This window comes from Palaemon carinicauda, chromosome 22 (genome assembly GCF_036898095.1).
Source record: "Palaemon carinicauda isolate YSFRI2023 chromosome 22, ASM3689809v2, whole genome shotgun sequence".
In the NCBI taxonomy this organism is placed as follows: Eukaryota; Metazoa; Arthropoda; class Malacostraca; order Decapoda; family Palaemonidae; genus Palaemon; species Palaemon carinicauda.
Window position 1 is genome coordinate 103,427,767 of NC_090746.1, and position 14,160 is coordinate 103,441,926.

Below are 14,160 nucleotides of genomic sequence, written 5' to 3' on the forward strand. Positions count from 1 at the left end.
AAATGAATAACTGGGTTAAGGAAAGTGAATTGCAATTGACGGCAGATCTTGATAGAAAAAGTCTTTGTTCCTCATCCACTAGCAGGACCAAGTCCAGCAGAACTAGTGTAAGATCTGCTCGCCTCAAAGAGAAAGCTAGACTGGCAGAATTGATGGTTCAACATGCTATGAGAGAAAAAGCAAAAGTGATGGAAGAGCAAGAATTTATACTTAGAAAAAAGCAAGAGCAATTGGAATTGGAAACAAAAATTGCAATGTCTCAAGCAAGAGAAAGAGTCTATGCTGAAGCTGACAATATTTCGGATATCGTGCCGAAAGATACTCCTTCCCAGTTGAATCCAAATGTAGACCCGTTCCAACCACAACCTTCGGATATAATAGCAGATACTCCTCAGTTGAAAGCGAACGTTCCCTGTAGTTCTAGCCAATGTCGGTTCTCCGAGCCAAATCTTGATATGCAACTACAGTCCCAACAAGAGATGCTCCTGAAGACACAGCAGCACATGACTGCAGCAATGTTGCTTCCAAGCATAGAAGTACCAAAATTTAAAGGTGATCCTATTGAGTTTGCCAGTTTCATGATGGCATTTGATGCCAGAATTGCCCCAAATGCTTCGGGTGATGCTGACAAACTGTACTACTTGGATCAGCAACTTGAAGGGGAAGCCAAAGACTTGATAGGTGGATGCTTGTATATGAGTTCTTCAGAAGGATATACTACAGCTAGGAATTTGCTCAGTCAAGAGTATGGCGATCCCTACAAGGTGTCGATGGCATATATTAAGAAACTTATTTCTTGGTCTGCACTGAAATACGAAGATCCTCATAGCTTGTATACATTTGCTTTATTCCTTATTAAGTGCAGACATGCAATGACCAACTTGTCACACATGGAAGTACTAAATCATCTTCCTAACCTTCAAGCAGTTGTTAAAAAACTTCCGACATTTCTTCAGAACAAGTGGTGTAGCCTGGCTGGACATTTGAGGGAAGAAAAGGGAGGAGTTGATTTTGCAGATTTGGTTGAATTTGTTTATAAAAAGGCAAAGGCAGCAAACGACCCAGCATTCAGCAAGTTTGCTCTTCAAAATAATTACTCAAAGCCTGAAAACAACTCTGGTAGCTTCAAATTCAGATCTTGTCAACAAAAGAGCAAAAGTTCAAGCTTTGCTACCCAAGCAGAACTGAATCCAGAAAATAGAAAGACATCAATAGTGTCTGAGAAAGAGAAATCATGTCCAATGTGCAAGAAAAACCATGATCTTGACGATTGCTGGAATTTTGCTAAGAAGACCTCTGAAGAAAAAATAGATTTCCTTAAGGAGAGAAGGTTGTGTTTTGGATGCTTTGGTCTCAAACATACCTCTAAAGGATGTATGAAAAGGAAGCAATGTAAGACATGCTCTAAGAGGCATCCCACATCACTGCATATCGACGGATTCAAGCTACATAAAGAGAATGATAGCTCATCAAGCAAAGATGCAAGTGAAATTATTGTTAGCACATGTACTACCAATCATGTTAGTGAAGTAAATACAATATTACAGGCTATTCTCCCAGTAAAAGTATATCAGAAAGGAAACAAAGTAGTTTTGGACACTTATGCCTTTTTTGATAATGGCAGCACTGGATGTTTCATCACAGAGAGTTTACGAGAGCAGATAGGTGCATCTGAAACAGAGACATGCTTAAAGCTTCAAACCATGCATGGCGTAAACATTGTGAATACTTTGGCGGTTAATAATTTGTGTGTTACAGATATGGAAGGAAACAACACTATTGATCTGCCAAAAACCTTTACTCGTCAAGATATCCCAGTGAGTCATCAACAGATACCAAAACCAAAATTGCTCAAAAAGGTAGCCGGTCTGAGGAATATTGCTGATCTAATTCCTGATTATAGAGCTGATCTGGAGATTGGTTTGTTGATTGGCAGTAATTGCCCTAAAGCACTGCAACCATTAGAGGTGCTTCCAGCCAAGGGTCAAGATTCTTATGCAGTTCTTTACCACCATGGATGGACTGTTAGTGGACCTCTACATTTTAAATACTCTTCAGAGAAGAACAGTATTTCATGTCACCATGTCTTTCTTCAGGAAGTTGAAAGGGTAAATGAATGTTTTCTTCCTGCAGCTGTGGTCCATATGTTTGAAAGAGACTTTAGTGAGAAAGATATTGGTAGAGTTCCTGATGAGAAGGGTCTGTCACAAGAAGATCAACAGTTCCTCAGAGAAGTGGCAGAAAAAATTCAGTTTACCAATGGACACTACCAGCTTCCCCTACCATTTAGAACCAATAAAGTTAACTTGGTAAACAATAGAGAACAGGCAGTGAAACGAGCACAATGGCAAAGAAGAAAAATGAAACTAAATCCAAAGTACCGTGAAGATTATGTGGAATTTGTTGAGAAATTGGTGTCTGAAGGATATGCTTATAAGGTTCCGGAGGATCAGTCGTATGATGAACAACCTGCATGGTATCTACCTCACCATGGTGTCTACCATCCAAAAAAGCCAAATAAGATTAGAGTAGTCTTTGACTGTAGTGCTAAATACCAGGGTAGTTCCCTTAATGGCAAGTTGATGCAAGGTCCTGATATGACTAATTCCCTGATTGGAGTGCTCCTCAGATTTCGTCTAGAAAAGGTGGCCTTGATGGGTGACATAGAATCTATGTTTTACCAAGTTCAGGTACCAAAGGATCAACATAAATACCTAAGATTTTTATGGTGGCCTGGTGGTGAACTTGAAAGCGAACTTACAGAGTATCAGATGGGTGTTCACATCTTTGGAGCAGTATCATCACCTAGCATCGCCAATTATGCTTTGAGGGCAGCAGCTGACCATGCAAGAGATAAGTATGGTCCAGATGTAGAACACAACATTAAGACTAATTTTTATGTGGATGACTATTTAAAGTCTGTACCTTCAGAAGAGCAGGCATTAAGACTTGTGAAAGACGTTACAGCAGCATTGAAGGAAAGAGGTTTTCGGCTGACAAAGTTTGTGAGTAACAGCAGGCTGGTGTTGAAATCAATCCCACAAGAGGACCGTTCAAAAGATCGTCAAACATGTGATCTTGACTATGATGAACTTCATGTAGAAAGAGCTCTTGGTCTTCAGTGGAATATTGAAAATGACTACTTTACTTTCTCCGCAAGCTTGGACCCAAAACCATTTACAAGGAGAGGTATTTTGTCAACAGTATGTTCCCTTTATGATCCTCTTGGTTTTGTGGCTCCTTTTCTTTTGCCAGCTAAGAGAATTCTTCGCGAAGTTTGTCAGGATAGCAGCTTGGGATGGGATGATGTTATTCCCGAAAAATACCTGAAGCCCTGGAGAAGGTGGCTTGATGATTTACCAATCCTGAGTAACTTAAAGATTCCAAGATGTGTCAAACCAAAGGAATTTGGTACAGTGACTTCCACACAGCTGCACATGTTTTCAGATGCTAGTAATGAAGGCTATGGTGCTGCAGCATACATGAGACTTTCTGATAACAGTGGGAGGATTTCTACTGCTCTGCTGATGGGAAAGTCTAGAGTGTGTCCTGTAAAGGCAACAACCATACCGCGACTGGAATTGACTGCTGCAGTGGTGTTCATAAATCTCGCACAACACATTTTGAAAGAGCTGCAGATTACAGTGGACCAGACATTCTATCACACAGATTCTACAACAGTTCTTCACTATATTTTTAATGATAGAAAGAGATTTCCTATATTTGTTGCAAATAGAGTGAAAGTAATCAAAGATTTCTCTGAAAATACACAGTGGAGATATGTTCAGAGTAAAGAGAATCCTGCTGATATTGCATCAAGAGGTTTCACAAGTCAGCAAATGCTGAACAGTAACATTTGGTTTGATGGCCCATATTTTCTTAAAGGACCAGAGGAGCTGTGGAAAAATGATATGCCCCATGGTGTAGTTGAATTGGAAGGATCTACAAGTTTTGCAGTGCATCCAGAAGATGGGGAGGGAAATGCTGTTGATAAGTTTCTTGAGTATTATTCTTCATGGCATCGATTGAGGATGGCTGTTGCTGTGTATCACCGTCTTTTTTCCATACTGAAATCTAAGAGACAAGCTAGAATTAATGGTTCATTTACAGCAGAAGAATTAGATGCTGCTGAAAAAGCAGTCATCAGATATATTCAGAGGAAAACTTTTAGTAAGGAAGTAACACTCTTACAAAAGAGCGAAGGGTCAAGGGGCCGAGGACTTTGTAGTAGCAGTAGCATTTATAAACTAGATCCCTTCATTGATCCTAAAGACAGGCTTCTTCGCGTTAATGGACGGCTCTCCAAAGCAGAAATTTCAACTGGCGAGAAACATCCAATGATATTACCTAGAAAGAGTCATATTACCACTTTGATTATCCGGTACACACATGAAAAATTAGCTCATGCTGGACGCAACCATGTGATGGCAAAACTTAGAGAACTTTACTGGATTATCCGTACTAATGCAAGTGTCCGCCAGGTTCTACAAAGATGTGTCGTTTGCAGAAAAATGAGAAACCCTGTTCTAAACCAGAAGATGGCTGATTTACCAGTGGAAAGAGTAATTCCAGCTGCTCCATTCACACACACAGGTGTTGACTTCTTTGGGCCACAGGAAGTCAAAGAAGGAAGGCAAATCAGGAAGAGGTATGGTGTATTATTTACTTGCTTGTCTACAAGAGCAATTCATATAGAGACAGCCAATTCCTTAGACACATCGTCCTTCATAAATGCTTTAAGAAGGTTTGTTGCTAGAAGAGGAAATGTAAAGAAGATTTGGTGTGACAATGGGACAAACTTTCATGGAGCTGAGAAGGAGTTGAGGAAGTCACTGCAAGAGATGAATGATGATCAGGTCAGAGCTTTCCTCTCAAAAGAAAGCATCAGCTGGACCTTCAATCCCCCTACAGCTAGTCATATGGGAGGTGTGTGGGAACGTCAGATTAGAACTGTGAGAAAGGTCTTGACTCCTCTCTTCAAGGAACATGCTGTACGACTGGATGATGAGAGTTACCGCACTCTTCTCACAGAAGTTGAGGCTATAGTGAATGACCGTCCTTTGACCACAGTCAGTGACAGCCCAGATGACTTACAACCACTCAGTCCAGCACAGCTTCTCACACAGAAATCAAGTGTTGTGATGCCACCACCTGGTGTTTTTCAGAAAGGAGATATGTATCTGAGACAGAGGTGGCGATATGTTCAATTCTTGGCTAACTTATTCTGGACTAGATGGCGAAGAGAATATTTGTCAACATTACAAGAGAGACAGAAGTGGAACAAGGAAAAGCGGCATCTTCAAGTTGGTGATATTGTCCTTGTAAAAGATGATAATCAGTTAAGGAGTAATTGGATGATGGGTCGTGTTATCAGCACTGGAAAGGACAGAACTGGTATTGTACGTAGTGTAGTTTTAAAGACACAGACATCAGAGCTCCTTCGACCCATTCAAAAGCTTGTTCTTCTCCTTGCAGTAGAGGAACAATGATTATAATATTTATTTTATTAGGATCAAAGGATTTGAGAGTATATTACATTTATTATAGATGTTATTTATATCACCTGCATTTATAGATATGATTGATTTTGATAAACAAATAATTTGTTTATAGGGCCGAGAATGTAAATGCAGCATTTTATAGAAACCATTTCTGTATATAATTATTTAATAAGCTCTGTTTTTCAACTTGGTGATTACGGTTAAATTGTATTGTAGATATTTTGTCCGTTTTACATGTAAACATTGTTCAGTCTTTTTTTGATAGTTACTGCTGTAATTTGTTTGTTAAGTGTTGAGTAGTTCTTGAAAAGATTGTTTATCCTGGTAGTTATCAGTGTTGGAATCACACTGTAACAATTATATGTTCTAGAAATAGGATCAAGGTTTTTGACGACTGACAGAGTAGAAGAAGTCTTCAAAGTGTAAAGAACATTTCTTTGGAAATTCGTTTCGCTTGTATTGGATGTAGCTTAGAGTAACACAGATTTTCTTGAACCTCGTCGCCCTGCACTACTAGCAAAGTACTCATCATTGGTTCTCTGGTCTTGGAGTACTGACCAACTACAGTATAAGTTTTTACAGTTATGGTCAACTTAAGTTGTAGTGCTTAGTGTTAAGTGATTTAAAGCTTTAAGGTGGTTTAAAGTGTATTGTGATACCAACTTGAACTTTATATCAAATTTTTAATAAAGTGTGACGTGAGTAACAGTATCTGTGTCTATTCTCCATCTCATCCCTGTGGCTTTGAAGAAAACGGCAGCTACAGTAGTACTACTAGTATTACGAGGTCGAAATTGGTATATAAATTTATTATGAAAGGCCTGTTCAAATAGCTCCTTGTGCGAGCGAGAATTTTGATAACTGAGAGGCGAGGTGAACGAAACTGAACTTCATTAAACAATCATTGAGTTTATATACAGCGACTTCCGAGGAAGAACGTCACAAAAATAAAAAATTGATAAAGCTTGAATTAAAAAATTGACAAAGCTTGTGTTAGCGTGATAACACAGGTTGGTCTATTAACAGTGCAGGGAAGATCGAGTGATAAGATGAAGAATCAAATCCGTTGCACTGTGCGAGCGTGTATAAAACACGAGTGGTACATCTACTTTATGTAAAAGGAGTAAAATATTGAGGGAATTGAAAAAAAAAGTTGGAGCTGTCGAGATGAATATTTGCAAAGTTTAAATGGAGTAGCAACTGATGGTAAAAATATACAAATATGTAAAAGTGATAAAAATGTCCACAAATGTGAAAGGGTTTATCAGAAAATTGTGAGAAGCACAGGTATAAATTTGCCGTAAAAATCGGCAAATAACTGGCCAAATTTATTCCAGGATATTTACCGTTTTAAAAACAGATATATTGACGTAAAGTAGTGATATTACGGTCACCAACCCGTGAAAGATAAAATCAAAGTAGGGTAAAATTACAGTTGCCTGTATTTTACTGAAATACGACTGAGACCATATTTTTTACGGAGAATTTCATATTAAAATTACGGTTTTTTTTTAACAGTGAGGTTAAGTCGTGTGGGGGAAGAATGGGTGAAAAATGGATAACTAAAAAAGAATATCAGAAAGTGGAAATACATAAAAAATAGACATTGCTAGGTGAATGCAATATAAGAGATGTTGAAAAGGAAGGAACTGATATTAGGGGAGAGACAGTGTATGTTCAATTTAGCTATGTAAGTTGCAGTAGGCGTAAGGGGTTCAACGGCTTGTTGTTAAACATTCTGTTTATGAAACAACTAGTGTTGTGGAACTTTCGTGCGGTACGGGATTCATCCATAAAGCGTCTGGTAAGTAGTGTGTGTGGGTGTATGTGTGTATATATATATATATATATATATATATGTGTGTGTGTGTGTATATATATATGTATATATATACATACATATATACATCCGTATATATATATATATATATATATATATATATATATATATATATATATATATATATATATATATATATATATATATATATATCCTCACCTGGTAATCACCAGGCTGTGGTTCGAGTGCCGTTCAAACTCGTTAGTTTCTTTGGTCGCTGAAACCTCACCATCCACGTTAGCTAAGAATAGGGGGGGGGGAGGTTGGAGGAGTCTATAGGTGTATCTACTGAGTCATCAGCAGCCATTGCCTGGCCCTCCCTGGTCCTAGCCAGGTGGAGCGAGGGCTTAGGCGCTGATCATACCTATATATGGTCAGTCTAGTCTAGGGCATTGTAGTGTTTCATAGGGTAATGTCACCGTCCCTTGCCTCTGCCATTCACGATCAATCTTTAAATGTGCCCACACCATCTCAGTCATCTAAGATACCAATAATCTTACCACGCAAAAAAAAAAAAAAAAAAAAAAAAAAAAAAAAAAAATCAGAAACATTATCACTGACATAAAGAATCAATTCTATATATTTTCCATGTGGTAATATATCATCATAAGCCAATATTCATTAACGTAGCAGCTTGCAAACCGTTACACTCTGTTGATATCAAATGGCAAATGTTCAACAATGCAAAACAATCACTCCAGGTTCGTATTATCGTTTCAACTGAGACCATAACGAAACTTTGCCCTGCCACTTAAAGGTAAACTTTCGTGATACAAACTTTGTTAGTGAATACCTCCTCTTGAAGAGACTGACTCTCTCTATTTGCTCTGACTGCGACTGATGCCTCATTATTTGCTTTCAATTTATACCAGGAAATTTGCATTCCACACTGAGGTATGGGCTCTAATTGGATGATTAAGTTATTCTTTTTATATTATGGCGCATTCTTTATGATTTTAATCAGCTGAGGTCTACCAAAAAGGGTGAAAATTAACCAATAAAAATTGTTACCAAAAAAAAAAGATAAACAAGTAAAATGAAAAAGTAATGGCATAAATAGAAAAGTAACGATTTCATGCAGTTTTTATCTTGTAGCTAATACTTTGATTCAGTTACGTGCAATTTTCTTTATCAGTTTTGTTTGATTGAGCCGAAATTTATATAAAAAAAGTTTTAAAAAGGAAATAGTGTTTAGTAGAGACTGTATCTAATATGGGAACTTTTATTATTATTATTATTATTATTATTATTATTATTATTATTATTATTATTAATTGCTGAGCTACAACACTAGTTGGAAAAGCAGGATGCTATAAGCCCAGTGGCTCCAACAGGGACAATAGCCAAGTGAGGAAAGGAAACTAGGAAAAATAAAATATTTCAAGAACTGTAACATTGAAATAAATACCACCTATATAAGCTAGAAAATCTTTTATAAAACAAAAGGAAAAGAAATAAGATGGAATAGCGTGTCCGAGTGTACCCTCATGCAAGAGAACTCTAACCCAAGGCAGTGGAAGACCATGGTACAGATGCTATGGGACTACCCTATACTAGAAAACAATGGTTTGATTTTTGAGTGTCTTCTCTTAGAAGAACTCCTTACCATAGCTAAAGGGTTCCTTATACCCTTACCAAGACGATATACAAACTTAAAAATGTCACTGGCATCAGAAAAAACCTCTCTAAGAATCTTGGTGAGGATTGCTATTCTCATTACAAGATTTTCCCTATTTGACCCCTTAGGCTTATAGCATCATGCTTTTCCTGCTATGGTTGTAGCTTAGCTAATAATAATAATAATAATAATAATAATAATAATAATAATAATAATAATTATAATATTAATACTAATTATAATAATAATAATAATAATAATAATAATAATAATAATAATAATAATAATAATAGTCCAGTGGATCGTTTATGTCCTACCAGTCACTAACTTTCATTATTCGAATTTCTTGAATATTCATCAGTTTTTTTTTTTACATCGCTGGCATTATTCCCTCTCCCCAAGTGTTGTACATTTTCATTAAACGGCGAAAAAAGGACAGAAGGTAAGAATGCATTTTACGACGGTTATCCAAGAAAAGACCTGAACTAATAATGTAAAAAGACAGAAACATCTCATTACCTAGATAAAACTCATGGTCATTAGCAAATAGATTCGGTATAATTATTCTCCCATGCTTACTCCATGCCATTTTTTTTTTTTGTTTAATTGCTTGACTTGAATAATTTCAATTTGTATTCTAATATCAGTATTCAACAAAAATTTTATCAGTCAGAACAGTGCTTAGATTGTCTACTTATAAATCATTATGTCTGCGAGGTGGAATTTTTTTCTAAGTTACCAGAGGTAGGTAGCAGTTTATTACTACATCTGAACTTCAAAGACAACAGTAAAACAGTTGCTACTTACCAATAACTACTTATCATGATTGTGCACGTGGAGAGAGAGAGAGAGAGAGAGAGAGAGAGAGAGAGAGAGAGAGAGAGAGAGAGAGAGAGAGAGAGAGAGAGAGAGAGAGAGAGAGAAGAATAAAACACGTGAAATAAACTCTTTGTTCAACTGCCATAAAGAAAATCTCACTTTTTACACTTATGTCCTGTCGAGATTGCACATGGAGAGAGAGAGAGAGAGAGAGAGAGAGAGAGAGAGAGAGAGAGAGAGAGAGAGAGAGAGAGAGAGAGAGAGAGAGAGAATAATCATGAAAAATAAAACGCGTGAAATAGACTCTTTGTTCAACTGCCCGAAAGAAAATCTCACTTTTTACACTTGTGTCCAATTGAGATTGCACGTGGAGAGAGAGAGAGAGAGAGAGAGAGAGAGAGAGAGAGAGAGAGAGAGAGAGAGAGAGAGAGAGAGAGAGAAAATAATGATGAAGAATAAAACGTGTGAAATAGACTCTTTGTTCAACTGCCCTAAAGAAAATATCACTTTTTACATTTATGTCCTGTTGAGAGAGAGAGAGAGAGAGAGAGAGAGAGAGAGAGAGAGAGAGAGAGAGAGAGAGAGAGAGAGAGAGAGAGAATAATCATGAAGAATAAAACGCGTGAAATAGACTCTTTGTTCAACTGCCCTAAAGTAAAAATCTCACTTTTTAAACTTATGTCCTGTTGAAATTGCACGTGGAGAGAGAGAGAGAGAGAGAGAGAGAGAGAGAGAGAGAGAGAGAGAGAGAGAGAGAGAGAGAGAGAGAGAGAGAGAGAGAGAGAGAGGGAGAATAAAACGCGGGAAATAGACTCTTTGTTCAACTGTCCCAAGATAATCTGACTTTTTACACTTATGTCTTGTTGAGATTGCACGTGGAGAGAGAGAGAGAGAGAGAGAGAGAGAGAGAGAGAGAGAGAGAGAGAGAGAGAGAGAATAACCATGATGAATAAAAAGCGTGAAATAGAATCTTTGTTCAAATGCCCTAAGAAAATCTCACTTTTTACACTTATGTCCTGTTGAGATTCCTCTTCGACCTACTCTTTAGTCATCGAACAAAAGCCATCGTGAATATTACGTTTATCTGAGTTATCGTGTTTAGCTTAAAATCCTTTCCACATGAAGTGTTCATAGCATTTCAGTAAATCTAGTTTTACTTTATGTAAATCCAAGTTAAGTTCGTTGCTTACTCTTCATGAAACGTAACAGAGGGGTGCAATGAGAAATTGCTTTTCAGTGATATCTGTGAGGAGAACATATGGAATAGGTCAGGGAAATATATCAAAATTACTTATGCACAATAATATTTCCATAAACATAGTTTTATTTGATATAAATTCAAGTCAAGTTCGTTGTTCAATGATTCTATGATATGCAAGAGCGTGGTGCACTGTGAAATAGGTTTTCTGTTACGGTATTTGTGGGGAGAACTCTGGGAATAAGGAAGGAAAATATATCAAAATTAAAGGGGCACTCAGTAAAGAGCAGACCTCCGCCGCGGCAGCTTATTTCTCGACCTTTTGCTCGACCTTGACCTTGACCTTTGGCCTTAACATGTATTAATTGGCGTGGATTTTCTTACAGTCAAATATGAACCAAGTTTAAAGTCTCTGAGACAACGATGTCCAAACTTATGGCTGATTACGTGAACTGGACATTTTTTTCTTGACCGTGCCATTAAAATCTGACGTTGACCTTTCAAAATGTAACCATTTCCAGCTTTTTCTATAACATTTAATCCCTGCAAGTTTCATTTCTTTACGATTAAAATTGCGGTCAGGAAGCTGTTCACAAAAAAACACACACACAAACAATCACACAACCACACAAACAAGGGTAATACATAACTTCCTTTCAAACCAAATTCATACCACCACAAACTTCCTAACTCGCAACTGTATCAACCCACAGCCAACGTGGAGCACTCGGCGAAATTAATTCTAAGAGAATTCCACTATGGTAGAGATTATATTATGATACCAAACTGAATTATCAATTAGCTTAATTCTCTATGCGAGTATATGAACGTTTTCATTACAAAATATGTCATATTAATTTCATATGTGATGCAATAATATGCTACTACCATGAATTACAGACAGGTACCGCATGAATATATAAGGTAATAATAATGGGATCATGATTTAGAGGGAATTTTGCTCTAAACACAAGACAGCTATAACATGAATAGAAAACTTGCCAAACTAAAGGGAACCTTTATGGAAAAATAAATAACTCAATAATATAGTGAAAGAGGAACAATAAATATCAGTTAACACGTTGAAACATTTAAAAATGATGCTCACTACAACCACGACTCACAACTCAGAGGGTCCTAAGCTTTAAAATGTTCCTAAGTAAATCTGAAAACTGCACAAAATTAAAGATCCCCAAATTCTGTAGGCGAGGAGAATGTTACTGCATGGAGGCTCTCCGTTGTCTAAAAAAAAATTCAACAACTTCACGGAATCTTTAAAGAAATGACATCAATCGACAAGATTTTAAGATCGCACCTTTGAATTGCTATACCGTTTCTAGACCGGAGCTTACCAAGTAGTACTTGACAATTCTACTACAATATCTTATAGTTTCTATCGTATAAAGGCGTGGAATTGCAAAGGGGAGGCAGAGGATACTGTAATGCATCGTTGCAGATTTTGGCAATTGCAGGAATTGCTGAGGATCAAACTGTCACAATCTAGCAGGGTTATTCCAAGTGTGTATTCAGGGTGAGTCGTTATTTAGTGTGCTAAAGCACTATCTGAATGCTAGTCGCTATAGTGCCGATCATTCTTCGTAGTTTGCTTAGAGATTTGTTAAAATTTCTGACGATGAATAACCTTAGAATGAGAAATTGGCATAATTATGTTTTCAAGCCCACAGTCATTAATACTCTCTCTCTTTTATCCATCCTTTACGTCTACAGTAATGCAGAAACTAAAAAAAGATATTAGGCTCGAAGTCGCTTATCTGACAAGGTATGAAACATGTGACCCTGTATTCTATCATACATGCTTATCCACGGCAACTTCAGACTATCCTTATTGATAAAAGATTATAGACCGATACGAATGAGAAACACCAATAAAAGTGGGAAACCGTACAAAGAACGGCCGGAAGGAAACCCAAATGAAAACGGGAAATTTAAGACTGCATATGTCTTACTGTGTGGACATGAGTCGTGGTATGACAATGAAACAATTTCCTACAGTTTTTGTAGACGTGAGAACAAAACTCTCAGAAGTATATTGGGAGTTAAATGGCAGGACAGGATTAGAAATGAAACTATAAGAGAGATTACTCGAGTGACATATGTAGATGAAATCATGGTTAGAGAGAGATTAGTTCACCAAACTTGCAACTGGGTTCCACAACGTACTAGAAGAATTAGAACTTCCAGGCCTACATGGCTGAGGACTATGACACGTGAAGAAGGACATGATGAATGGAAAAGTATTTAATTAAAAGCTCAAGATAGAGACGACTGGCAAAATCTAACCGAGACCCTTCGCGTGAATATGCGTGGGAGGAGGTGAGAATAATGCGTTTTCAGGATGCTTAATGCCTTACCAATAGATGCTTATCACCGATAAATAAAAAACCTATCAAGATCAAAACAAAATAATGATTTTCTTGAATAAAGTAAAACTATCAAGCATATTTTGTAAATAACTTATGAATCTGATGTAATAAATAAAAGTTACCTCCTGCCATAATAAAAAGAAAAAAAAAAAGAAAAAAAAACTGAAATGAAAGGGTGGGATTTAAGTCTGACCCATATGGCCCTCATAATAGTTATATATTTACGACTGTGCATAAAAGCATTTTCATTTAAACTAAATGGAGAATAAACACGAGACCGGCCATTTCACAGATTTATTTATCCAAATGTAAATTCATCTAACGACCAAGCAAAACGCCCAATCCTAACAAAATATTTAACATGTTAAAGTTCATTAAACGAGCCCCTCCCCCCCCCCCTCCCAGAGAACAAAAAAAAAAAAAAAAAAAGAAAAAAAAAAAAAATCCATTTCCGCTTCCAAGCGAAATATAGTAGGAAATATTAGAGCATTATAAACTAGAAGGGCACTCAGTAAAGCGCTGACCTCCGCTGCGGCAGCTTATTTGTCGACCTTTTGCTCGACTGTGACCTTAACCTTTGAGCTTAACATGTAATAATTGGCGTAGATTTTCATACACTCACATATGAACCAAGTTTTAAGTCTCTGTGACAACGAAATTCAAACTTATGGCTGATTACGTGAATTGGACATTTTGCTTGACCGTGACCTTGACCTTTGACCTTGACCTTCCAAAATTGAATCATTTCCAGCTTTTTACATAACAATTAATCCCTGCAAGTTTCATTACCCTACGATTAA

The 14,160-nt window shown here is 37.1% G+C and overlaps 1 protein-coding gene across 1 annotated transcript in view; it reads left to right on the forward strand.

The window, feature by feature from the left end:
- LOC137616001 (uncharacterized) overlaps positions 1 to 5,489 on the forward strand; it is a 5,814-nt gene extending 325 nt beyond the window's left edge. The window contains exon 1 of the mRNA XM_068345680.1: positions 1 to 5,489. This exon is cut by the window's left edge and continues 325 nt beyond it. Within this exon, the coding sequence (XP_068201781.1) occupies positions 1 to 5,489 (5,489 nt within the window).
- The last annotated feature ends 8,671 nt before the right edge of the window (positions 5,490 to 14,160 follow it).